Source organism: Pelecanus crispus, chromosome 3 (genome assembly GCF_030463565.1).
Source record: "Pelecanus crispus isolate bPelCri1 chromosome 3, bPelCri1.pri, whole genome shotgun sequence".
Taxonomy (NCBI): domain Eukaryota; kingdom Metazoa; phylum Chordata; class Aves; order Pelecaniformes; family Pelecanidae; genus Pelecanus; species Pelecanus crispus.
The window spans coordinates 37054321-37080851 of NC_134645.1; the positions used below are offsets into that span (position 1 = coordinate 37054321).

The 26531-nt window shown below is 39.5% G+C and overlaps 1 protein-coding gene across 4 annotated transcripts; it reads left to right on the forward strand.

Moving 5' to 3' along the window:
• Positions 1 to 124: 124 nt before the first annotated feature.
• INTS7 (integrator complex subunit 7) lies at positions 125 to 25996 on the forward strand. Of its 4 annotated transcripts, none has more exons than XM_075707560.1 (20): positions 125 to 215; positions 443 to 572; positions 1467 to 1613; positions 4265 to 4402; positions 4925 to 4971; positions 5471 to 5670; positions 7212 to 7334; positions 9949 to 10066; positions 11050 to 11184; positions 11756 to 11853; positions 12478 to 12717; positions 13458 to 13595; positions 14494 to 14700; positions 19509 to 19703; positions 20495 to 20598; positions 20986 to 21054; positions 22207 to 22339; positions 23589 to 23687; positions 24513 to 24698; positions 25655 to 25996. In XM_075707560.1, the coding sequence occupies exons 1-20, from the start codon at positions 125 to 127 to the stop codon at positions 25940 to 25942; spliced, it is 2886 nt and encodes a 961-aa protein (XP_075563675.1). In that variant the 3' UTR covers positions 25943 to 25996. The 4 variants fall into 4 exon arrangements, with proteins under 4 accessions (XP_075563675.1, XP_075563677.1, XP_075563676.1 ...); XM_075707562.1 differs by having other exon boundaries at positions 22207 to 22321; positions 23631 to 23687; XM_075707561.1 differs by having other exon boundaries at positions 22207 to 22297.
• The last annotated feature ends 535 nt before the right edge of the window (positions 25997 to 26531 follow it).

Genomic DNA, 26531 nt, shown 5'->3' on the forward strand with positions numbered 1-26531 from the left:
GCGCGGCGGCGGCGTGGCCGCCCCTGGGCTGAGGCGGCGGGAGGGCGGCCGCGCATGCGCGGCGGCAGGGCTGGGCCGGGGCGGCGGCGGCGGCGGCGGCGGCGGCGGCGGCGAGGGGGTCGGTATGGCTGCCAGCGCCAAGTCCTTCCTGGCCGATGCGGGCTACGGCGAGCAGGAGCTGGACGCCAACTCCGCCCTCATGGAGCTGGATAAAGGTGAGGCCGGGCGGGCTCGGGATTGTCGCCGGCCTGGGGCTGCCCGCTCTCTGCCCGCCGCCGTGCTCTGGGGGGCGGTCCCGTCCCGTCCCGTCCTTCGTTCCGTCCTTCGTTCCCCGCGGCTGGGGGCTTTCTTTTGTGCCGCTTTACCGCTAGCGGGGGGTGGGGGAAGGAGCAGATTTTGAAGGAGCATCGCTTTCCTCAGTAATGACTGTTCTCTCGTTTAGGCCTCAGGTCTGGCAAACTCGGGGAGCAATGCGAAGCTGTCGTTCGTTTTCCCAGGCTCTTCCAGAAATATCCTTTCCCTATTCTCATTAATTCAGCTTTCCTAAAGCTAGCTGATGTTTTCAGAGTGGGGTAAGTAGCATCAGTCACTTTCTGTCCATTCAAATCCCCGATCTGTAGTACTGCACTGTACCTTGGAGTGCTGCTGCATTGGATCCTGGGCAGTCGTGGGGTTTTTCTGCCTTGCATGATAATACCACAGTGGTGCCTACTCAACTGAGGATGAGTTATGCTTGATTGAAGCTTGCTTTCCCTGTCTTTAGTGGGCTTAAGTGGCTGTGAGTTATCAGTGACACAGTTCCTGTCCATTGGTCCTGATTTGAGGATTCACTTGCTAACTGAATAGTTTAAGTTTATTGGTGTAAATTCTGCTCCATAGGCATGTTCAAATTCATATATTAATAAATAGATGAATGAACATGTGTACAAATTCCATCTCTAAGGAATGTTAATAACAAAGCCCAAAGTATAGCTTTTCCAAGTGCCTGATGTCTAAATGATACATGTGATGAAATCAGAGCTCCTTTTTAATAGCTCACAAAGTTATCTGTTTCTGTTGTAGAATCTTCACTGTTGGCCCCAGGAAGGAAAAGAAATTCACTGACACCTGACAAGGCAATTAGACTTTTCTGTCTTAGCCCTGGCCATTTTTTCTAACAGAATTAGATTCCTGAGTGTGCACAAAACAGACATCTGCTTACACTCCTTCTCACTGGTGTCAACAGGTTCATTTCCCTGGAATTGAGCCTAAATTTGACATTACCTGTAATAGAAGATAAAACAGTAGTGTGTTAATAGTCTCTCTTTAACTATATCAGTCTACTTAAATATACCATTTCTAAAGCATAGACCTTTTCTTGTTTTAATTAACTCTCAGAAGGTTTTTTTTTAAATAATTTTGTGTTTAAAGTGTTTGAATTTTTATTGTAAAACAGCCTGATAAAGAAATGTGTGTGTCTTTATTAGAAACAACTTCCTGAGGCTGTGTGTGCTGAAAGTTACTCAGCAGAGCGAGAAGCACTTAGAGAAGATCCTAAATGTGGATGAGTTTGTGAAAAGAGTTTTCTCAGTAATTCATAGCAATGATCCAGTTGCTCGAGCTATTACACTTCGGTATGTATTACACAGATGAACGTAACTTGAAATCTCTAGCTAATTATTAGTGTGCTAGTCTGGAATAACAAAATCTGCAGCTACCATGAATGAAGTGTAGGAGGCATCTTCTACATTGGTCATAGAGATAAAAGCAGAGACATCTGTCTTAAAGAGGGTGAACAGTAAGGATCTGTGATCAGAATAATAAAGTTATTAACCATTTACGATGGTAAGAATAGTGTGGATGGCTCAAGGCAAAATGGAATTTGCAACACTGAAATTTTTTGTTCTCAAGGAAAACAACTGTTGTATGCATACAACTTAGATGTATGTAGCTGTATGCAACATATGCTATATTGCATATGACATATTGTTGTGGTTTAACCCCAGTCAGCAACCAAGCATACCACACAGCTGCTCGCTCACCCTCCCTCCCCCAGTGGGATGGGGGAGGCAATCTGAAGAGCAAAAGTAAGAAAACTTGTGAGTTGAGATAAGAACAGTTTAATAATTGAAATAAAATAATAATAAAATTGTAATAAAAAGGAGAACGAGGGGGTGGGGAAAGGAACAAAACTCAGGAAAAGTAAGTGATGCAACTGCTCTCCACCCGTCGACCAATACCCAGACAGTTCCCGAGCAGTGATTGCTGCCCCCTGACCAACTCCCCCCACTGTATATGCTAAGCATGACATCATATGGTATGGAATAGCCCTTTGGCCAGTTTGGGTCAGCTGTTTGGCTGTGCCCCCTCCCAGCTTCTTGTGCACCTGGCAGAGCATGGGAAGCTGAAAAAGTGCTTGACTACTGTAAGCACTACTTGGCAACAATGAAAATATCAGTGTGTTATCAGCATTATTCTCATACTAAATCCAAAACGCAGCACTATGCCAGCTACTAGGAAGAAAATTAACTCTATCCCAGCTGAAACCAGGACATATTTTGACCAAGACCAAAAGGAAAGTGCTTTCCTATGCGTCAAAATAATTTTTGTTAACTTTTAAGTAAAATTTAGTTATGTGAACGTTGTTACACTTGCACCTGGTTTTCATTTATTACTGTGTTAGAAGTTTACTGCTTGTTGGTCTCTGATAATAACTTCTAAGGGAATGTCCTTGTATTACTGATTGCTTTGGCTTTCCTAGCAATCAAATGGAGGAAAAAAAAAAGTAAATTAAACTGTCTTTAATGTCACCGTCCTGCTGTTTTGGTGTCTGTATCTCTAACACTACCCAACATGACTATCCTTAACTGCATCTTCTAACTCCTGTGCAAGTGAATTCAAATGTGAAGAGAGCACTGTTCTTTTTCCTTTTGTATTTTTCTGTCCATCTAGAACTGTTTCTGATTTCACTATTGAAAGATGAGAGGCATTAGCAGGGGGTTGAGTAGCTCATATGTCCATTTCTTTTTTCTTTTCTTTTTTTTTTTTTTTAATTTAAGATTATGCTTTGATGCTGTAGTGTCTCAGAAATGTGTGAGTACCATATATCTACATGTTTTCTTGTAGTTCTACTTCAGTATTCTAACATAGGATTACACCGGTTGACTGGTATTGAGGTCTATGTTGACATATTGCTAGAGGTCCCAGGGATCTACTCAGTTTGCAAAAACAAATTACGAATCAATTCACAGGATGCATCAAGTGAAAGGTTAAAATGGCTGTTGGTTCAGCAGTATGAAAATCTTCAGGTGATTGTTTTTTGTCCTTAAGTAGTGTCAGTAAGAAAAAACAGGCTGAAAGAAAGATCTGCTAAAGTAAAACTTTGTGTCTGGGCAGGAATTTGTGTAAATATTTGCATAGAATTCTTGCTAAAATTACCATCAGTGCAAATCCTGCATTCATTCTTTCTTTAATTGGATTATGTTAAATATGTCTGAGAAGTATCTTTGAGATATTCTTAGCAAAAGTGTAGATACTTCGATTTGTTCCCTTTTTAGCAGTTACACAAAAGGTATTATGCTATTCCAAATAATAACCTTATCTCAGATCAGCAGATGGTCTTACATTTCAGTAGCATAGAGTGCATTTAAAACAAATGATGGAAGTCAGACATTTGCTTGCTTTATCATGGTAACACAGAGTTTCTAGAAACTTTGCTTTCTTAGCATGTGGTCAACATTTATGACTGTTCAGACATTTGTCATTTATTTCTGCAGTCTTAATTGGGAGGAGGGTGGAAACAGTTCTCTAAATGCTTTTTCTGCCCCCCTAGACTACCATATTTCTAGTTTAAAATCCCATGATGTGTACTTCATGTGTGTCTGAAAGTAGCCATCAGTATATCTTAGCACTAAATCTGTTGTATTAATATCATAACTTGAACATGAACGCACCTTAAGAATGCTCAATGTTCCTAGTGCCATAGTGCACTCCTAATTTTATAAGAATTCTTGACAAGTTTCTCACTGTGCCCATTTCAAGGTAAAAGGTACCAAAATATAGTTAATTTTTATGAAACTATTAACATAAGCCACATGAAAAAATGGGTTACCTTTTAATTATATCCCTACTTTTAGTGTTTCCTTGTTTCTAATAGACATGAAAGAGTACATATTTATAGAAAAAATTAGTCTTTTAACAGTCCTTTTACATTTCTGTTTGATTTCATGTTGCATTTCTTCATGACCGTTGTTTTTCCTGATTTTGCTCTGATTTATTTCTGTAGGATGTTGGGCAGCATGGCATCTATTATTCCAGAAAGGAAGAATGCACATCACAGTATTCGTCAGAGTTTGGATTCCCATGATAATGTGGAAGTTGAAGCTGCTATATTTGCTGCTGCCAACTTCTCTGCACAATCAAAGTAAGATTTTTTTTTTTTTACATTTTTTCATATTACAGAGAATGGAAACTCCATTGATACTGGCATTCACAAAAATTAGTATTTTCTTCTGTAGTGCTAGCCATGTCATTTATAGCAAGACATTTAATTATGTGCAATAACAGTATTGTAAGGAAACCTGAATACAAGTTTAACAGAAATCCTTTATTTCTTCCTTCCCCCCTGCCCCCCCCCCCCCCGAATACTAATGGAAAGCTCATAAATATGGGAATGCAAAGTGGAATAGCAGTTTTAATCATGGATTATTTTGCAGAAGTTAGATTAGGCAACTAAATGTAGTGCCGCTAGTCAGTTTGACATGTTTTTGAAAGGTTCCATTTTATCATTTGATCATGCCCGTATGCAGGGGTTCTAAAATGACTTAGGTCTTGGTGAGCACTCTTTTGTAAAAGTTCTTATTGTTAAAATGCAATGTTTGGTAGTTGAGTTGATTTTTATTTATTTATTTTTCATTTCACCTGGTACTTTGTCTTTTCTTTACAGGGATTTTGCTGCAGGAATATGTAATAAAATCAGTGAGATGATTCAAGGTACATATGCATATTGAGTGATAAAGGGAAAAGCTCTTAATTTCTTTGAGAATTCTTTATTGTCCATATATAAATATCAGATATCAGAATACTGTTGCCCTTATCCTCAAATTATTCCAGTTTTTAAATTAGCTAACCGATAATCTATTGTCTGGCTCTTGTCCTCTTAAAAATCTAAGTTTTTCAAAACAGTTTGGTAAAGAATAAAAGCTCGTCTATAGTACAATGAATGAGCTTACATAGACTATCGCGGGTTGCTTCAGATGAGTTAATATGTGTGTTACCTGCAAGGAGCAACCTTCTCAAAGAACCGTAAAAGTGCTTGATACTGCTGTGGTTATGCTGCTAGCTAGTAGATGAGTTATTTGAAGCTAATGCAAGTGTCTACGCAGTCTGCATTCAGCAGAGATAGCAATGCAGACATATTGTGTACCTCGGTACTGCCAAAACCCAGTACAAAGGACTAACACTCTGCCTATGTCTCTCTCCCTTGTTGCAGGTTTAGCCACACCTGTGGACTTGAAATTGAAGTTGATCCCTATTCTACAGCACATGCATCATGATGCTAGCCTGGCCTCCAGCTCCCGGCAGCTGCTTCAGCAGCTGGTAACATCATATCCCTCTACCAAGATGGTCATTGTTACTCTGCACACCTTTACTCTGCTTGCTGCTTCTTCTTTGGTTGACATTCCTAAACAGGTAATTCTTCATAATTCATTCCTTCAATTTAAAGTACAAAGTAAAAAAAACTCAGATTCTAGCTGACACTGAAAATAAATCATGACGCATATGCTAGGATGGTTGCTCCTATGTGCTATAGAGAGAGAATACCCTGAAAACTGCTGCTGCTTTTGTGTTTTTTGCCCTTTCTGGTCCCATTTCCAGATAACCCCAATCAAACATGGGGACCCTTCTTTACCGATCATAACCTGTCTTTCTGTAAATCAATTGGGATTGAAATCAGCTAGGATCAATCAGCATTTCGGAAAGCAAACACCCTGACTTTTTCTGAAAACAATCTTACCTGTAGAACCCAGGCTTTGCTTTTCACTGCCGTATATTCTCTTGGGTTGTGGATGTGCCTTTTGCCTTCCTTGCACGCAAGCAAATGAATATTTCAATAGCATAGAGTGCATTTAAAAATTTATTTCTTGAACAACTCCGAGGAATTTGAATCTGTTGCTATAATTTAGGACTATAAACCAAGTTGTGGGGAAGCAGTGATGGAAAAATACAATGCTTTTATGTTCTGATAATGTGCTTGTGGACATAATCTATATAGCAGGTCTGAACACAGTGACATTTGAGAATTCATCTAACTAATCCTTGTAAAGTAGTAATGAAAATTATTTGCTTCCTTTCAATCCTGTACAGCTATGGAAGGCTGGTGTCTGTTACTGTCAGACTAATAGCATTGATCTGTCTGGAACTTCTTTTTGATATGGCTGATTTCTGTATTTCAGAGGATGCTTTTGATAGTACTGAATCTAAGCCAACTGAAACAACATTAGAACACTTGATGTGCTTTTTTTTATGGCAGTAAGCATGGTGCTTTAGGCTGTATTTCTGCAACATAGCAGCCAACACTGCTTAAAAGTGATGTAGCCAACGTGGGGATGGAGAGCAAAGCCATGGCCTGCATGTTCATGCCTCTTCATGTGCTGGCTATTCCATCTCTAAATTTGCAGGAAATGAACACAACAAAGGACATGTAGTTAAGTGTCACTTAATTTGAGATAGATGCTTTGGAGGGGGTGGGTAGGGATTGGTTTGGTTGGTTTTTGGGGGTGGTTTTTGGCAACTACTGAGACATACAAGGTGTGTATGTGTTGCTATCTGTAAACTGCAGATCATGCAGACACCCGAATTCGCATCAAATGCCTAGAATACTTGCTAGTAGCATAATCGCAACAGTATAGAATGTTTACTGAGACTCTCAGGGATGTTTTATGGTATTTCTGTGAGTACCGAAACAGGTCTCAAAGCTTCTCAGGTATGCAGGGTGATGTAGAGAAGGGTGCATGAACAAGGAGAGCAGGATGGTAGAAATTGGCTCTCAGGCTGTTTTAGCTTGCCATGGCATCACAGCCTAAGTAGGGGCTTTTCCATGGGGCAAGCAGTCAGGCAGATAAGGTAAGTTAGTTTTGGCTGAGTATGCTCAAAATTTCTTCACAAGTAGTTTTGAAGAGACTTCCTTCTAGTAGCATCCTTCTCTTAACAATGGATTTACTTTGTTGCAGATCCAGCTTTTGTTGCAGTACTTGAAGAATGACCCCAGGAAGGCTGTGAAGAGGCTTGCAATCCAAGATCTAAAGCTGTTGGCCAACAAGACACCACATACATGGAGCAGAGAAAATATTCAGGTTTATATGTTTTTAAGTTAAAGTTTATTATGAAACTTTGCAAATAATTCTAGAATTCTTTGCAGAAGAACAGTTTGGGAGGTAAAGAAAGGAAGAACATACATCTCCATAGCCTTAAGTTAGGTTACTCTGCCAAGCAGAGTAGCCAAGGATTAATGAACAGGTGAAGTATTATAACTGAGGAAAGGCATGTGTCTTGTAGTAGGCCTTTTTACAGTAAGGAAATAACTTTTCCATCTGAAAAACTCATCGAAGATAATAGACATGAGAGATGAATGTTTACATTAATCTTATGATACTGAGCGTATAATGCTCTCATAAACACAGAGAGTCTCTCTGGGATTTTTCAAAGCATGTCATCTAGCAAGGTATACTTGAAAGGACAAATGTAATTTTGACTTCATTTCTTAGGATTAATGGCTCATTTTCAGTAGTATCCTTGTGACTCCTGTTGTATCAGTGAGACCCTAGAAGGTGTTTATAGTCCATCTGTGTTATTTGGGGAAGCAGTTGTTATGTTGCAGATAGCATTGCTGCTTTCTTCCAATTGCAGTTGTATATGACCATTTTTTTTCTCCTTGTCTTTCCCTTTTTCTGGTAGAAATGGCTATAGAAAATAACTTCACATTAGATTAAGATTCTAATGGGAAAGTAAATGTTTCAAGAACTTTATGGCACAGGCTTATAGCTCTACTTTTCTGGGTCTTTTTTCTTTGTTTTTGCTAGTCTTGGAAGCTACTTTTGCTATGTGCTGTTGGAGCATCAGGCAGGTGGGAAGAAAAATTATGCGGATTTTTGTTAATCATGTGAGAAATAAAGCATGTTTTGCTTTGTCTCCAATTCTTAGATAAAATGATTTGGCGTGCTTCATAATGGATTAATACCAGAAATTTATTTCCTTTTAGGAATTTTAAGGAATTCCTTTAATGGTTTATGGATTCTTTGCAGTCAAAATGCCACTTTATACCATTACACCTGGTTGGAATTTATCTCAGTACAAGTGAGAGACATTGATAACATGCCTTTCATCATTATGTAGTGTCTTAAAGTAAGTGTCCTGATGGTTGAAATGCATAGGAAAAAGTTCCACTGATGTTGGAACTAAACCAGTGACTGGGTTAGAACAAAATTAATTGACTGAAGCTTGTTACTGCTTGCTGAATGGCAGGCAGTAGTAGTGAGGGTTTTTCTGACTTCCAAAATACATAGTCAACATTTTGAGTTGGGCAACTCTTTTCTGTATGTTTAAATGACTTAGTAATGTTTATACAACAGGGACCGGAACAGACCTTCCTTTTGTCATGGCAAAACCTGCTTTTTGTAACTTTTTACCAGCAAGAGTTTCAGCAGCGTTAACTTTTTCAGCATTTTGGGTCTGTCTGTGTAGGTCAGATAGCAGGCTTTGTCTTTGAACTGTGGAGACTTCACTGACTTCCAGACATCAGCTTTAGAAGCAGTTGCTCTTGATGCATAGAGCAGTCCTCTTGCCGACTGTGAAGGTAACAAGCAGTCTGCAGTCCATCCAGCTAATTCCTCTGTGCTCCTCACATTCTTCATAGTTACTGTTTCAAATACGCTCTGAGAGTGGTGATCTAGTAGCACTGGACTAAAACATCAGTGTCTTGGGAGACGTCAAGACTCATTTTGAACCCTCATCATTGTATTTTCTTCTGTATGTTGATGCCATGCTTATTCAGTGGATTAGCAAAATACTACATTGGTACAAATGACAAGGTGATTTAGAATTTAACCCTTACACCATGCAAGAACATGGTGTAAGGCATATGCCTGATAAGAACACTATTTGGGATTTTTATTTGTTCTGTGGAACTAATTCTCTGTTGGTTTTCTTTATTCAGTTACTGGATGTTATCATGCAGCTTTGGCCCTCTCTGAGGCAGAATATACTTAACATTTTCCATTTGTCTCTCGTATTGCTTTCTCTCATGTTAACTAAAAACGCCTCCAAAGCCAGTGAATGACTAAGTTGTGGACTGTGTTGGCATAATAAATCTGAGAACAATGTGAATTTTAAGAGTTATTCCAATCTAGATGTGATGGGGCCTGAGGAGATCTGGCAAAGGGCACAAAAATATGACAGGAGCTCTACTATAAATGAGTTAAAAAATAAAATACACTCTGAGATGTTTATCAAGAAACTTAGACTGCATTCTGTTGGACACCAGGACTATTAAAGAAAATGACACTTGAAACTTTGCTCTTCAGAGACATATACTTACATAAAACCCTGCAGATTGTGATAAGGCAAAATAATCAGTATGTCTCTGAGACTGGAGAACTGTCTTAAATTTTTTTGCGATATGTCATCAGTGAGACCTGATATTATTTTTGCCACTGTTTTTTAATTAATAAATGACTTGAAATTGGTGTTGCCTAGCATATGAGACCCATTGTCAGTTTTCTGCAAGCCATGTCCTCAGTCTAGTAAAACAGATACTTCCGGGCATGACTTCTAACTTTTGATTTCAATATAGCAATTTCTGTTGAAAAATCTTTACTCTCAAAGCTTTTCAGACAAGTGCAACTATATGCTTAATGCAGATAGCTCACGGAACTTCCTTCCCTCTGTATCTTTTCTCCTGCTAATTTGTAGGCACTCTGTGAATCTGCTCTTCACACTCCTTATGACAGCTTGAAACTGGGCATGCTGTCTGTTCTTTCCACGTTATCGGGGACCATTGCCATTAAACAGTACTTCAGCAGTGCTCCAGGTAAGAAAACTAGATTAGATGATTATCTTTGGTATTTCTAATGGGTTGGCTAGCTACTGATAATCAGTTTCATCCAAACACTTTGTAGCTTATTCTTAAATTTTTTTTGAACTTCAGAACATTAGCTGAGGGTCAGACTGTGTTCACCATATGTAAACTTAAAATGGGATACTGTATACCCATGAATAAGTTATGGTCTAAGATTTTGTTCTGGGTTTTGTGGGTAATATGCTATATGAAAGGGTTTTTTACCTTCGGGTCTTCAACTTTTCTTCATAAAATGGGGAAATGTAATGCCTCTCAAGTGGCTGATGTGCATTCTGCTTAAGGTGCTTTGAAACCATGGATTTGCATAGTTTTTGAGTAGCATGCAGACTTAATGATGTGAGTGGGCTGGCATGTTACCCTGGCACAGTGAAGCTATGCCACCCTTGTGGGAACGGCCTACTTCAGTACCAGGTGAACCTTTCTTCCTTGTGACTATATTCTGGAGAAACAGAGTAGACATTTTAAAGTGATTCAAGGTATCTTGTTCTTAAAATGGTGATCATACTGTTTTCTTTTTTCCTCTTGAAAACCAGACTGCCCTAATGAATATTGTGAGCCCAACTACATGGCCTGCAGAAATGGAGAAAAATAGTACATCCCCTTCAGTCATTCTGCAATGTCTTAATAATTAATATGCTCACTAGCTTTTTTTAATCAGATATAATATTTCTGAGGCCCTGAAACACCAGCCTTCAGACCCAAATATTCTTTCTCATGTAAGCCTAACTTGTATAGTGTTCAGGAATGGAGGGGGAGCCTGTGTTTGTGTGTGGAGAGAGGGAAAGATGTGTTTTCATCTTGTCCTTTAAACATATGGGAAAAAAAATTAATCCTAAGTCAGTAGAGATTTTTTTCAGAAATGTACTTGAAAATTACACTGTAGTGTAATTATGGAGTGTGCTGTTTTATGTCCTGTTTGCCTTGTCTTTATTTAGGAACAGCAGCTACAACTGCGAGATCATTTGATTTAGTAAAACTAGCACAGGAGTGCTGTTACCATAATAACCGTGGCATTGCAGCTCATGGTGTGAGAATTCTGACTAATATATCAGCCTCTTGTCAGGAAAAAGGTAAATGAAAGCAAGGACAATGAAATGTGTCTGTTTACGGTCAGGCTTATGCACTTAACACGTATTAACTGGTTTTGTCTGTGAACCTGCCTGTAAATCTGTCTGATCCTTCATGCTGGTTAGGGAGAATGGGAACTATAACCTAGTAGAAAATATTCTGCAGGATTTTATGAATGGTTGAGAAGATTCCATCTTCATCTAATTCAGAGAAGATTAATGGGCACAGTAGAACTCTTAATAAATAAATGCTTGTCTTACCTTTGCTGTAAGACTAGTGAATTGTCTATCAGCCTTTGAAAACTCTTAGCACAAAGCCTGTTGCAAATGGATAACAAGTCATCTAGAAGTCTTAGTCCGGAGACTTATGCACACTCTACAAATGTCACAGTTGGTGTGACTGCTGAATAGTTACCTGAGACATGAAATGGCAGTATTGTTTCTAATCAAAACAAGTTAAGGCAGAAGTATTAGAAAGATACTCATCTCCCATGACTGCACCACCAGTGCAAGCATTACACCAGTTATGGTCGGAAAATGTAACAGGGAACTAACTCTGTTTTTCTTTTCTTAGATCTTCTGCCTTTGGAGCAAGATGCAGTTTTTGGCTTAGAATCTCTTCTTGTTCTTTGTAGTCAAGATGACAGTCCAGGAGCTCAGGCAACCTTAAAGGTGACAGCGTTATTGTCTTTCCCTAGCACAGCTCTAAGTCATAGCAATGGCTTGTATAACCAGAAAGGCTAGTGTGTACCCAATGCTTTCTGCTGGAAGCATAACATACTGGAAGGAAATTAAGATTTTTCTGTTTTGCCCATAATCAGAGTTCAGAGCAGTAGAGAAACTGAGCACGACTATAGTGCAACTCCTCTCAACAGTAGAGTAAGTTGATTGTTGTAGGAGGGAAAAAATGCATTCCTCTCAGAGGAACAGCTGTAATAAAACATGAACTTGAACATGGGGTGGAGGTGTTTCTGGAGGACGAAGAGAATTCAGGAGAGAACCTGCTTTTTGGAGATGGGGATGCAATGTATGATTACAACATTCTTATGAACTATTATTTTTATTTTCCCACTTCTTAAGCTGCTACCAGTAATTTTGTGATATGTTTTTGTGCTGTGAGCTCAGGGACAGAGGCTTGGACTCTTGGAAAAAATCTCATCTTTTCTAGAGTACACGGTTCTGAAAATACCAGATCTTCTATATTTCTGCAATCATACTTGCAGATAGGTGTGTCTGGCTTTTTTATTTTTACGTAAACATTGTGTTTATTGTACCTGTTGATTGTGTGAATTGCAGATCACGTTAACTTGTATGGTGAAGCTGGTCAAGTGCCGTCCTCACCTGAGCCAGTCAGTAGTGGAATCCCTGCTGACCCAATTGCAGAGTGCCCAGGACGCTGCTAGGATTCACATGTGCCACTGTTTAGCAGCTATTGCCATGCAGCTGCCTGTCTTAGCAGATGGGATGCTAGGAGACCTAATGGACCTCTATAAATTAATTGGGCGATCTACCACAGATAAAAAACAGGAACTCTTGGTAAGACCTCCTTCTGGTGAATAGCCCTTTATGGATAAAGTCTATATAAACTACTGTGGATGGATTTTGTTTAGAAAGGCAGCTAAGCCATTTGTTATGTCCAAGTTGATGTCCCAGTCTGTAGCCTCAGTTTTAGTTTTGCTTTAACTTTTGACTACATATGTCAGTGTTCAATGTTGAAATAGCATCTTATAGATGGAGCTGAACTGTGCAGTGTATTCCATGAGATTTTCCAGCAGATGGCACTGCTTAGACAAACCTAGCTATTGAAATTATTGGGGTACCTGGGAAGTAATGCTTGTAGAAAAACAAAATGGCAGTTATCTCAATTTATATATGGTACTCTGACGCACATGACTTTTAATATACTGTAAGAGACAAAAATGCTTCTATCACATCTATTTGGAAATTAATTTGAATTTTAAGAAAGAAATTACAAGCTTATCGTTAATTCATTTGGAGCATTCGAAATATCTGTTGAAAGCCACAATAAGGATTCTTTAAATGAAAGTGACTTTCATCTACAAGAAATACTTGGGTTGCCATAACTACTTAAAAGATACATGACTGAGAAAAGTTCCTTGGTTAAAATGTATATGTAATCTTCTATGTAGTTTTGAGTCCAAAATTAAGCAGATAATTCTGTTTCCTAAACTACCAGAAATGGGCTTTTTTTTTTCCCTTGTTTTGTTTAGTTCCTGAAATATAACCTTCTTCCTCATCCCTCCACTCTTCATTAGGTTTCTCTTGCCACAGTGATATTTGTTTCCAGTCAGAAAGCTTTATCTTCAGAAATCAAAACTGTTATCAAACAGCAGCTTGAGAATGCCTCCAATGGATGGACAGCCTACAGGATAGCCAGGCAGGCTTCCAGAATGGTAAGTGAAAATACCTGGAGGAAAATTGCTTGGTGTGGTTGGAAGGCTGCTAGTGATTTCTTTGAACTGGAAAAAGAAAGTAAGGAAAATGGTAGGACTTGAAAGGAGGAAGTGAATGGAGGGCAAAAAAAAAAACCCAACTCATTTTCCCTCTTAATTCCCTGGAATGCTGATTCATATATATGTGCTATTTAGGGCAGTCATCCCATCAGGATGGTTTTTCACTTGTCTTTTTGAAGTGTTTGAGAAGGAAGAAAGTAATGACCTAATAATACTTTCTTCAGCACGTGCCTAATCTGCATTGTCTAGCTGTTCTTCAGAAGGTGATACAGGTCGTCCTGATGTGTGCTTTTCTTTCTTCAATGTGATGAAAGGAAGAAAAAAATACTGTTTCCCTTTTCCCTTCAATAAAGTCACAGCTGGGGTTAGAATTATGTAGAAACCCTAGTATGAGATGCTAAGGTAATTTTAAACAGGTAAAGTACATATTGCAGAGGAGAGGACTGACCATAACACTATTTCGGTAAATTGGTCAGGATTTTTTATTTTAGCTCTGGGCTCATTTGATAGTTTTAAACCTAGTGTTTCTGTGGGGATGGAAGATATGTTTTCAGTAAATCATGAAAGTAAATTTTGGTATCTGTTTGTCATCTTGTTATATTATCTTGTGTAAAAAGACCTACACCTTATACAGGCTGATATTTCTGTAAAATAAGCATTTGTGCTTTTACTTATTGTTAGGATTGTCATGATCAAATGATTGGAAGAAGTTTCACTGGTTTTATTTTTAAAGTAAGAGTACTTCTGGAGATGTTACTGTTCTCTTATTTCTAATTGTTTCATAGAAACCCACAGCCTTCTTTTGCATCCCCTCTTAGAAGCTTTCTTGTCATTACAGGGCAACCATGACATGGCCAGAGAACTGTATCAAAGCCTGCTGACTCAGGTGGCTTCAGAACACTTCTACTTCTGGCTGAACAGCTTGAAGGAGTTCTCCCATGCAGAACAGTGTCTGACAGGTTTGCAGGAGGACAACTATAGCTCAGCGCTTTCTTGCATTGCTGAAGCTTTAAAATCCTATCACAAAGGAATAGCGTCACTGACGGTTAGCACAGATCTTCTACTTTAGTGATGATGTTTCTGTATACTGCAGCAGGTCTGTTTGGTTTCTGTTCTTAAACCTCTGAAAAGTTTTTAAAGTTGTCTGACACCTGCCAGACTCTCTTTTTGAGAAGACTGCAGGGAAGAGCCAGCTGTAACATCTTCAGAGAGAAGATCCTGTAGCTTAGTTAAGCGTCATTAGCTAGACTTCTCTTTTTTCTTTTCTTCTCCACCCCCACCACACACACACTTCCTGCCTTGATCAAATCATATGATATGTGACATATTTGGGTTCATGAAAGGCAGGTCCTGCTTGACCAACCTGATCTCCTTTTATGACCTGGTGACCTGCCTGGTGGATGAAGGAAAGGCTGTGGACATCATTTCCCTGGACTTTAGCAAAGCTTTTGACACAGTCTCCCATAACATTCTCCTTGGGAAGCTGGCAGCTCATGGCTTGGACGGGCATACTCTTTGCTGGGTAAAAAACTGGTTGGGTGGCCAAGCCCAGAGAGTAGTGGTGAATGGAGTTAAGTCCAGTTGGCGGCCGGTCATGAGAGGTGTTCCCCAGGGCTCTGTTTTGGGGCCAGCCTTGTTTAATATCTTTATCAATGATCTGGATGAGGGGATTGAGTTCACCCTCAGTAAGTTTGCAGATGACACCAAGCTGGGTGGGAGTGTCGATCTGCTGGAGGGTAGGATGGCCCTGCAGAGGGACCTGGACAGGCTGGATCGATGGGCTGAGGCCAACTGTATGAGGTTCAACAAGGCCAAGTGCCGGGTCCTGCACTTTGGTCACAACAACCCCATGCAACGCTACAGGCTTGGGAAAGAGTGGCTGGACTGGGGGTGCTGGTTGACAGCTGGGTGAACATGAGCCAGCAGTGTGCCCAGGTGGCCAAGAAGGCCAACAGCATCCTGGCTTGTGTCAGGAATAGTGTGGCCAGCAGGAGCAGGGAGGTGATTGTTCCCCTGTACTTGGCACTGGTGAAGCTGCACCTGGAATACTGTGTCCAGTTTTGGGCCCCTCAATACAAGAAAGACATTGAGGTGCTGGAGTGTGTTCAGAGAAGGGCAATGAAGCTGGTGAAGGGTCTAGAGCACAGGCCTTCTGAGGAGCAGCTGAGGGAACTGGGGTTGTTTAGTCTGCAGAAGAGGAGGCTGAGAGGAGACCTTACTGCTCTCTACAACTACCTGAAAGGAGGTTGTAGTGAGGTGGGTGTTGGTCTCTTCTCCCAAGTAGTTAGTGATAGGATGAGAGGAAATGGGCTCAAGCTGCGCCAGGGGAGGTTTAGGTTGGATATTAGGAGAAATTTCTTCACGGAAAGGGTAGTCAAGCATTGGAACAGGCTGCCCAGAGAGGTGGTGGAGTCACCATCCCTGGAAGTGTTCAAAAAACGGGTAGACATGGCACTTTGGGACATGGTTTAGTCTAGTCTACCCTGAATTGGTTTAGTGCGGACTTGGTAATGTTAGGTTAATGGTTGGACTGGATGATCTTAAAGGTATTTTCCAACTAAATGATTCTATGTTTCTATGTTTTTTTAAAGTTACAGTACTTAAAATCTTCTGCTCCTTGTCTTGGCTGAATAAACACTACTGTAATAGTCAAGCCTGGGAATTTGTCTAAATTGGCTGCTGTCTTCTCAAGATATGGAGGATTTAATTGTCTTCCCCCTGCTGAGTTCATTTTGCCTTCTATTTGACAATGTGATCCTACGGAATCCTAACAACAAGGCAACACCAATTTAGTAAGAGGAGGGAGGACAATTCAATCTCATCAGATCAGCAGAATTCAGGTGGTACCTGCTTTTATGCAAATACTTTCTACTTCTCTGAAGTGGTGAAAATAGCAAGAAGCTCTGTGTGTGATGTCTGTGAATGTAAACAAAAAAAGCATTAATGAATGTGGACCTTCAGTTCTTACTGTGAAGTTGCGTCTTAACAAAAGACAATCCAGCTTCACACAATACTTTCTTTCATATTTTAGTTTCCATGAATAAATCTTTACATACAGTTTGTATGTCTTTTGAATGAAGCTGCCTTTTTTTTTTTTTGCAATTACTGGAACTGTCGGTGTCATGGCAATTCAGACATGTGTTTAATGAAGTTCAGATATTACTGTTTTATTAATAAACTGTCCCTGAGTAAGCAGGAAGGATGTAAATTTTACATCTTTGTCCTCTGAGAGAAGTCTTAATTCAATGTTTCAAGGTTTCTCTAATGTCTAGAAGACATTGAGGGGGGGACCTCATCTAATCAGGTGTTAATATTTAATACAGGCAGGAAAATAACTTGCTTAAATAGGTCATTCTGTGATTCAATAATTTAATTAGCTTTTCCCTAGAGTTTGTTTTGTTTTGTTGTTTTCTGTTGAAGGATTCCTGTCTTCATCTCCTCTGCTGACTTCACTTCCTGCATGTTACACATAGGTATTGCACCCAGAAAAGGACTTCCTTCTGGGTGGTTGTGGTCCAGAGGAGTAAGTACAGGTTTCAGAGGGGTAGAGAAGAGGAAGTTGGGTTTATTGCTGGCTGGTACTGACTTGTTGCATCACCCTGGACAAATCCTAACCATGCTTGAGTGTATCAGCTGTAAAAGGAGCCACTCACTGCTTGCATCTACAGAACTCAACATCTCAAAGGGGAGCAAGGTGCCATAAAGTACATGTGATAGCCTTACTGCTGAGGACTTTGCTGTCTCTTCCCTCTGACTTCAGCTTTACTGTTGCTGCCGTTTCAGTGTAGACCATGACTCAGGACTGCTGGTGCTGCAGACCATTAGGGCGTATGATGAACCCTGTGTAGCTGTCCACTTTGTAGCTGAGAGACACTGCCAGTAAATCTGTTGCAGATGTTCGGCCAGCCCAGTTTAGCAATGGTGAAATACTCAGACAGTGTCTGATCTTGTCAGCAAATTTCTCAATTCCTTCTTGATATACATGCAACTGTCTGTCTTGCATTGCTGTATGCAAAATATTCTTTCCTGTGAGTTAGTGCACTTGAGGAAAAAAGTCCCATTACTTTATGGATTGGAAGTGTTGGGGAGGAGGGCAGGGACTTGTCATAGGGCGTACCAGCCACAATCCCCATCTGTCTTGCTGTGTACTTGCTTGTATAGTTAGCAGAGGTTTTGAATAGGACCCGCTCTTTCTGGCACAGAACGTGAATCTCATTGGAAGCACTGTGCTTATTTTTCACTGCTGGTAATCTAGACAAGAGACAGAACTTGAACAAAGCGCTAATATAACCGTTGATTAAGTAGCACTAACTGCAAATATGTTGATAACGAGTGGTGGTGTTTGAAGAACTTCGCTGAGCCGAAGAACTCTTTCTGTCATTTTCAAAAAAGAGTTGTAACTCATGTATTGCCCATGGCTATAAGGGTAGCAAATAAGGCAAATTGCAGTATTAATGAGACAAGCTTGTATTTCCATTTACAAGAATCGAGTCCAATTTGTGCTACTAAAAATGTCTGGATTTTCTGATATAAGTACTGTTACTTTACTCTCTATAAAAGCATGTAGTCTCTGTAGAGCAATTACAGTGCAATGAGATCTCTTCCACAGAGGGTTTTCTGAAGCCACCCTCACAGAATAAACTGAACAATTTCCATTCAAAAGGGATTTTTTTTATGCCCTTGGAGAAGGGAAAGCAAAGTGGTAGATAAGAGGGGCTGAATGGCTCAAGTGATGAAAAAGTCTTATTTCTTTGGCTGAAATCTAGCTCAGTAGTTTAGAGTGGCTGCAGTTGGCTGATGTTTCCTCACTTTAGTCAATAGTGGGCCGGTTCTCAGATGACGTGATGTTTTGTGAGAAACTAGTATGCTGCTTTCCTGCCAGCAAAGAAATGGTTCTTAGTGAGGTTTTGGGATGGGTTATAACTTCTTGCTTCCAGAAGTGACCTTTTCTGTTGAGGAATAAGAAGCACTGGGGAAGACATGCATGAGTTTAACATACATCCATTCTCTGAGAAGGTTCCAGTGCTTTGTTTTGCACATGGCTTTTTTTTCCCCGACAGAAAAAAGTGTACTTTTCTCAAAATCAAACAGTATAAGAAAAATAAGTAGTGGATTTTTGGTTTAACTAGTATAAAATCTTGAGTGCTGCAATTTACCCCCTCCTGGGTGTCCTAAGCTGTCACAGATGCTTCTACAAGTCAGATAAGCTATTAGGGAGCAAACTTTCACAGAACCATATTTTCTAAATAATAGCAGCATGTCTACCCTCCTGCAGTTTTTGTTATTTACTGTTCTTAGTTGTCACTGAACTGCGTCTCTACCTTCATCAAGTGCAAGGTTCGGTGCCTTTGTAATGTTCCTGTCCGTTTCACAGTTCCAAAAAAATGAAAGGTTATCACCCTTTCTCTTGCTGCAGGTAACTTCAGCCAATTCTTTCTCTTTTGGCTTATGCAGAGAAGCACTTTTTCAGTCCTTTGTGTTTGTTTGCCTTCCAGTTCAGTGTGCTCTCTCTTATGGTAAGGACTGTCTGGACTAAGGTCATTTGAAGCCTAATGGCTTGGCCTTGGAAAAGAGAAAATAGGTGCCCTAATAGCATTGTAACAGCTTAAGTCACATTTGTTACAAGGGTGATATGCTTGAAATACTGCTTAGTAATTACCTAACTCCTGTGTCCTTCATACTCGGTATGATTTAAATTGAGCAAGTTTGTTACATGTAGTTTTAAAAAAGCAGCTTTTAGAATTGAACTGAAGGGTTCAGTTGTCTGATGAGACAGTTCAGTGACATTGCGAAGTTATTTTATCATGTTTGCTTTTGACCTAGATTGCCAGCGTTCCTATTACTGTGTTTCAGGCTGCCAGTACGCCGCTTAATCCTCTAAGCTTTCAGTGTGGATTTGTGAAACTCAGGATTGACCTTCTGCAAGCTTTTTCTCAACTTATTTGTACCTGCAACAGCCTAAAAACAAGTCCACCACCAGCTATTGCCACAACAATTGCTATGACGTCAGGAAATGATCTCCAAAGGTGTGGACGCATCTCTAACCAGGCATGTGTTCTTGTTCCACTCTTGTGCAGTTACGTTTATGACTCTGGTATGAATTTTGCTTCTTGGCAAACATATCTGATGAAAGAAATGAAAAGTGGAAGTGAAGAGTTGTGCTAAATAGTGGGCCTATTGGTTTTCACCTGTACCTATAAAAATGCCTGCCTGTAGCAGGCCATATTTTGAAGTCGCGCATGTATGTATGTGTTCTCATACATTCATGCACACAGCTTCCAAGTACATGCATATAGTAAGCTACTCGCTACGCTCAAACTTGCAGCAAGACCTTTCGCACCTTGTTTTGAAACACCTCAGATACTGTGATTACACTAAGGAAGAATATGTACTTTAGGATTGTACTGCAACTGCTTTTGATGAGTGTTGGCAATTGACTTGATACCGTACAGAACACCAAGACAGTCTGCTTCTAAAATGCATGGAGTCTGCAAGAAGAAATCAGTGGGTAGTCTTTGAAAGACAGAGCAGTTTGATTTACCAGTAGGGGATGGGGGAGGTTGTTGGTGAAGATTTTCTTGTTTTGCTTTATTTTTAACCCAAGGAGGGTATGTTGGTGCTGTGTTACAGGAAAAATGACTGGTTAATGTGTTGATAATAGGCTGTCACTTTGGTGATTTTTATCTGTGTGAAGAAGCAAGAACTTTACATATTTTGCCAGAGTATGTTATCTTATTACTTCAGTGTTGTATGTTACAGTGTAGTGGTTTTCTGGATGTGTGGGGTGTTGTGTGTTTTGCTTTGATTTGATTTTTTGACTTGTAACATTGTCTCTGCAGATGAAACACTCAATGGAGGAATTCCGAAACCTGGCTACACGGTATGGAGATCTGTATCAGTCATCTTTTGACGCAGACTCAGCGACTCTAAGGAATGTAGAACTGTATCCTTTTAAAATCTTAGAATTTGTCCACTTTCCTTCTCAAGCATGAAGCTTAACAGTCCTATTTTCTATGAAGACTGGCACAAAGTCATTTTGAAGCAGTTAGTAACATAAAAATTCAGTACCAATTGCTTAAAACCTACTTGGAAATAAACGTTGCTATACTATAGTTTGGAATTACTTTATGAACAAGTTCTGACACAAAAATTGCAACAGCGTAAAACACGGGATTTTCATAGTTCTTGCTCTATGTTTACTAAGGGAGTAATGACTGTAGGATGACTTCACAAAAGCTAGAGAAATAAGGAAAAGTGCCAGTAAATATACTGCATTTCTTGGTTTAGGTGCCAACTTTGTAAGTCTTTTTACTCCTTAGTATTATATCAGACAACAGCAGAGCTGCCTGTTGATTTCACATGCAATAGAAGCTCTGATTTTGGATCCAGAATCTGCAAGGTAGGTTTGATAGTTAACTTTCTATTCCTTTGCTATTTATTTCTAAATCCTTGGGGCTTTAAGCCTAGGAATTCAAAGAATATTCAGAAGGTTTCTCAGCAGACCCTTCTAATTGTACTGTGGGCAGGCTTGAGGACCTGTTGCTGCTGTGCTATACCTGGCAAGCTAGGGACTGTGTTCTGGGTTCTGTATTTTATACTGGACTTGTCTTTAGACTTGCATTAAAATAAAAAACATCTTTTAATCTCTTCTTTAGCCACCTATTTTAACTTGTGTCGTTCTATGTTGGCTCCCATACCTACTGTTTGCACTTGTAAGCACACATAGTTTCCTTCAGAATCCTGAAAATATATTCACTAAATAAGTTTAAATTTCTAATGTAAATCCATCACCTCTGGCTCTTTTTTAACAGTGAACTTAATACCCACTAGAAAATTGCATTGAAGTACCTATGAATTGAATCACCCTTTAAAACTCCTAGGCTGAGATTAAATGGAAGATAATGTGGATAAACATCTTTTTAAATGTGTGATTTTGTAACTGGAAATAAAAGTGAACATCCTAAGTGACTGTCCTAGTCATTATGAGTTAAGCATTGCTTAGAAGATGTATTAATCATACTTGTAAAAAGGATGAAGCTGTGGACTTCAAAACATTAGGTGTCTAAGAGATGGAATTTTATTCAAAGCATGAGATTATAAACTTCCAGATTTAGTTTTCACTCTGACTGGCATTCCTGCTTTTCCTTCAGTTGTAAGGCTTTTAAAAACATTATAAACACTGCAGGCTTAAATAAAAGCCAGGGGAATTAAACACTGCAGGCTTAAATAAAAGCTAGGGGAATTAAGCATGCTGAGTCTGTTGGATCTGTAGCTGCTTCAAGTGAGAGAGGGTGGGGACAGAAAGTGGTGGATAAGCTGTAGTTAAGAAAGGGTCTAAATGTAAAGGGCAAGTCTTAGAGTGGAAAAATCATAAAAGAAACAGAGTAAACAGTTTGAAAGACAGTTATTTCTTAATGGATTTCAAGTTCTAACAGAGGATGGTATTGTTGGGCCTGTTCAGGAGTGAGCCTCCCAGATTACGATGAGGAAAGTATGTTAGACATGATGAAGAGGTTTGGGTGTTTGTGTGTGGTTGTTTTTTTCTTATTAGTTTCCAGGAGTATAGCTCGAATGGAACAGCACATGTTGAGAGTGAATATGAAAGAAGAATGATGTCAGTATTTAATCATGTACTGGAAGAAGTGGAATCCCTCAACAGGAAGTATGCTCCTGTGTCTTACTTGGCAAGTAGAAGTTTTAAATGTATATTCTGTAGACAAAGGCTCCAAAAACTCAGCAACCCCATGTATCTGTGGGGGTCAAGAAACTGAAGAGCACACTCGGCTAATTAACATAAACTCTTACTGGCACAAATGGTCTCTATGGAGACTCACTACTTCAAAAATACTTCAAAAAAGGTTTGGTTAAGACATCTGTAACCTTCCTGGTCTGATTAAAAATAATGTTTTAAAAATTCTGATACTAAGAATATAACAGATGCTGATAAGATACCTAAAAGTAGCATCAAGTCTCTGTCAGATCTCTTGTCGCACTTGCATTCAAATACTGAAGCACATTCTCTTTGTTCATGCTGTCGTCATGAATGAATTCTTCCCCTACCACACAGTGCTGGAGGGTCCAGCATTAGCCTTGCTTCGGTCACTGGGCTGTTGGCAGTTAATACTGTGTTTTGCGAGTATGGCATTTCTCTAATCAATGCAGGTCATCAGAGAACACAATGTAAAGTGTGCTGAATGCAAACAGTGAGCTGATAATGTACTCCTTTACAGGGCTAGTATGTTTTCGTCTTTTACTTTAGTGAACATCATAAAGCTGAAGTACATGTTGATGCGAACAAGGTAGTTCATTTGTCATGGCTGGCATCTATTTGCCTTATTCTAAATTCAGCAGTCCTTACAGATTCCAAATTGCATAGAAGAATGAGTTGTATAAAATGTAGCAAAGGTAAACCCTGTAAACTTCGTTGTCACTGGCTCCATACCAGTGCAGCTTGGTGACTTCAGTGCTGCCTTTGCTCATCTGAGTCAGAAGGATGGTATTGTGCAGTGGGGAAAGGAAGAGTAGGCAAGAGGCTTAAAACTTTATTGCACCACATAAAGTTGCAGTAGATGCAAGTCTTGTTTGCTTGGAGGGGAATTGTTGTTTATTTGAGAGTTTGTGAGGTTTTTATGTATGAATGTTTCAAGCAGATCCTGCTCTGCTGACTCTAACACTAGGACTGAAATGATTTGGATTTTCTTTTTCTTGGCCTCCTTGTTCTTTCCAGAGCAGAATACCTTCTTCATAAAGGGCAGAACATAAACAGGCTGAATGTAGTCACTGTCATCATAGTGGCTGTTATCCTATGACTGTATCAATATATTTCAGGACTTCTAGTGGAAACTGCTGCAGTTGCAGTACCTCAAGTGTGTGTCTCTTTCCTATGCTATAAAAAATTTTTTTTTCTCATTTTTTTGGCTCTGTTTCTTACAGCATACAGCTTGTCTGTGCAATGCTGTCATTGCATTGTTGAAGGTACCCCTTTCGTTTCAAAGGTACTTTTTTCAAAAGCTGCAGTCTACAAGCATTAAGGTAGGTACTGCTCAAATGTGGCCTAAATATAGTCTTTGAGAAAAGCCTTACTGAAGGCCCAAAGCTTCAGCATTTTTAGTGAAGATACTTAACTGCAAGTAGCATCTGGGTTTATCTGTTAGGAATCACTTGGATAATATGTACGTATGATCATTAAGAACCACCAGGCTGTGACTTAGGCAAGTAGGATTCAGTTCTTTGATTGCACAGCCTTAAAGATAAAATCTAACTGGAATTTTTGTTGATTCTGAGTCTGCAAAGCTAAATAATATTCTAGTCCTGGGAATACAACTTCTATAAATTCGTATTGTTTTTCCTTTTCCTTTAAAAAGCAACATTTACTGTCTTGGAAGAAAATGGTAATATTTATCAGCTGACTGAGTAAGAATGGCTATATGTAACCTTCGGGGGGGGGTTGTTTGGGGGGGGGGTTGTGGTTTGGTTTGTTTTTTTTTTTCCCCTCAAGTGCTCTCTTTTTCTGGGCACAGTGAAAGCCTTAAGATTTTTAATACTTACTTTTATTGCATTTTACTTCTTTGTTCAGCTTAATATACTTACCTGTGGCTATTTTGTAGAAGATTTTTTTCTACTTCTTTTAAAGAAGTGCAATTAATGAAACTGATATAAAGACCAGATCTGGTATTCCTGATGATGCTTATTAATTTTATGTCTCCAATATAAGTTCTGTGTTTCCATTTGCTGGTTTCCCTACCAAACCTCTCCTTGGAAATTTTTCTATAGGAAAGTGTTCCATTTCATCCTTGAATGGTGTTTGCTTTTCTGGAGGCATAGAATTACAGTTTGGTCTGTTCTCTTGTGTTTCAGCTTGCTCTATCCCCATCTCCGAGGAACCCAGCAGAACCTATTGCAGTACAGAACAATCAGCAGTTGGCCCTAAAAGTGGAAGGAGTGGTTCAGCATGGATCTAAACCAGGCCTTTTCCGTAAAATCCAATCTGTCTGTCTAAATGTCTCTTCAGTGCTGCAGAGCAAATCTGGACAAGACTATAAGGTATGGATAGAATAGAGCCAGGAGAAGTCTTAAGCTTTCTTGCTGTATTTTCCTGCTCTTTTGTTTGGCTCTGGTTAGCAGAATTTTCAGGTTGAAATGAATGGGTTCTTCTGTAATCCTCTCACTCTTGACAGTTGACATTCAAGTATGGCCAGAGCCAGGCATAGTGCATGGAAGGGACCTGGGATTTTTAAGTCTGCTGTATACTGTTACCTTTTTAGTAACAGCTTTTCTTCCAAACAAAAGAGGCTTTCTGATGTTCAGAACAAGTCATTAGGAATCTGCTTGAGATCTGGAAAATTCAAGCTAGGTATATATCATATGAAACTCCACAGGGAAAAAAGGCAGGAGTAGATTATTCTCTACCACATAGTCTCTGGAACTACTTTATCCTCATTTTAAGGGTTTTGTGGGATTTTTTTTTTGTCTGTGGAAATTGGGAGTACATGCTGTCCAAATTAAATAGCACCTAAGGAGATACATATTAAATTCAAGTCAACAGTTTTATCAGACAATGTATGTCTGAAGTCCAGGTTCTGCTGACGTGTGACATGTAGTGAAAGGCCTGTTTTGGTGGGGTTTGGGCTTGGGGTTTTTTTGTTTGTTTTGTTGTTCGGGGGTTTTTTTGAGAAGGAAAAGGAAAAAAAGTCAGTTGCCTCTAAAAGAACAACAGGACTAGGAAGTACATAATGTTTGTCTGACTTACTACTCTGGAAAACTAGAACCTCAGGGAGAAAAAGACTTGTTAACTACCTTGCTTCTGTGAATAGATATAAAAATAACTCATTCATCAATGAAAAAGCATGTCAAGCTGGCTCAAATACACACATGCATTGGTTTAGGAAAATTGAGGACAAAGATTTTTCTCTCCTTTTCCTGTCCTTCAAATGGAGAGCAGAAAACTTACTTTAACAGGTTTATATAAAACAGCATTTTAACCTTCCATGTGTTCTCAGATTCCTATTGACAACATGACCAATGAAATGGAGCAGAGGGTGGAACCACACAACGACTACTTCAGCACTCAGTTTCTGTTAAACTTTGTGATACTTGGCACCCACAACATCACAGTAGAGTCCTCTGTAATAGATTCAAATGGTATTGTCTGGAAAACTGGGCCTAAGACAACTATTTTTGTTAAATCTCTAGAGGATCCATACTCCCAGCAGGTTCGTCTTCAGCAACAGCAAGGACAGCCGCCATCACAGCAGCAACAGCAAAGAACAGCATACTCACGGTTTTAATTCCCAGAAGTGACTCTATCCTGGTCAATGGTATTACAGTTTTTCTTAGACAGTTTTTTTGAAAGACCTACAATTTTGACCTTCCCCTATAGAAGGTTAATTTTCTCCTAGAAAGTCTCAGATGCCAATTTGTTGCTTTTTAAATTATCTGGGGTAAACGTGAACTTGATTCAGCAGAGGCAACTCTGTTCAAATTTGGAGTTGTGCTTTTAATATAAGAATTTCTACCTGGCGTCTTCACTTCTGTTTACAAACCTGTTGCAGCAGGCTCCACAAACTTTGATAGCAGGGGACGCCAAGAGCTCTTTGACTGGTACTTTCTGTACTATCTTTTTTTTGAAGCCCATCAGTTCTAATGTTAGGCTTACAGGACATCGGTAAACACTTTTGCTAGTTACATAGAACTGAGTGTAATACCAAGATGGTATCTTTTAATGTGAAGGAATTGGCAGGAATGTCCAGAGATTTTTTTTTTTCTGACATTTCTGATGTATGTGTATTATTACAATTCAACAGCACTACTTAATGCATGCATCTGAGAGAGAAAAAAAAAAGTTGCAGCTCACTTCTCATGCCCAGTCATTGTAGA

Excerpts from the sequence above, each read along its gene's own strand:
- INTS7 (XM_075707560.1), top strand. The coding sequence starts at position 125 with ATGGCTGCCAGCGCCAAGTCCTTCCTGGCCGATGCGGGCTACGGCGAG. Across the intron at positions 5,671-7,211 it reads TGGTTGACATTCCTAAACAG|ATCCAGCTTTTGTTGCAGTA; the intron begins GTAATTCTTCAT and ends ACTTTGTTGCAG. Across the intron at positions 12,718-13,457 it reads ATAAAAAACAGGAACTCTTG|GTTTCTCTTGCCACAGTGAT; the intron begins GTAAGACCTCCT and ends ACTCTTCATTAG.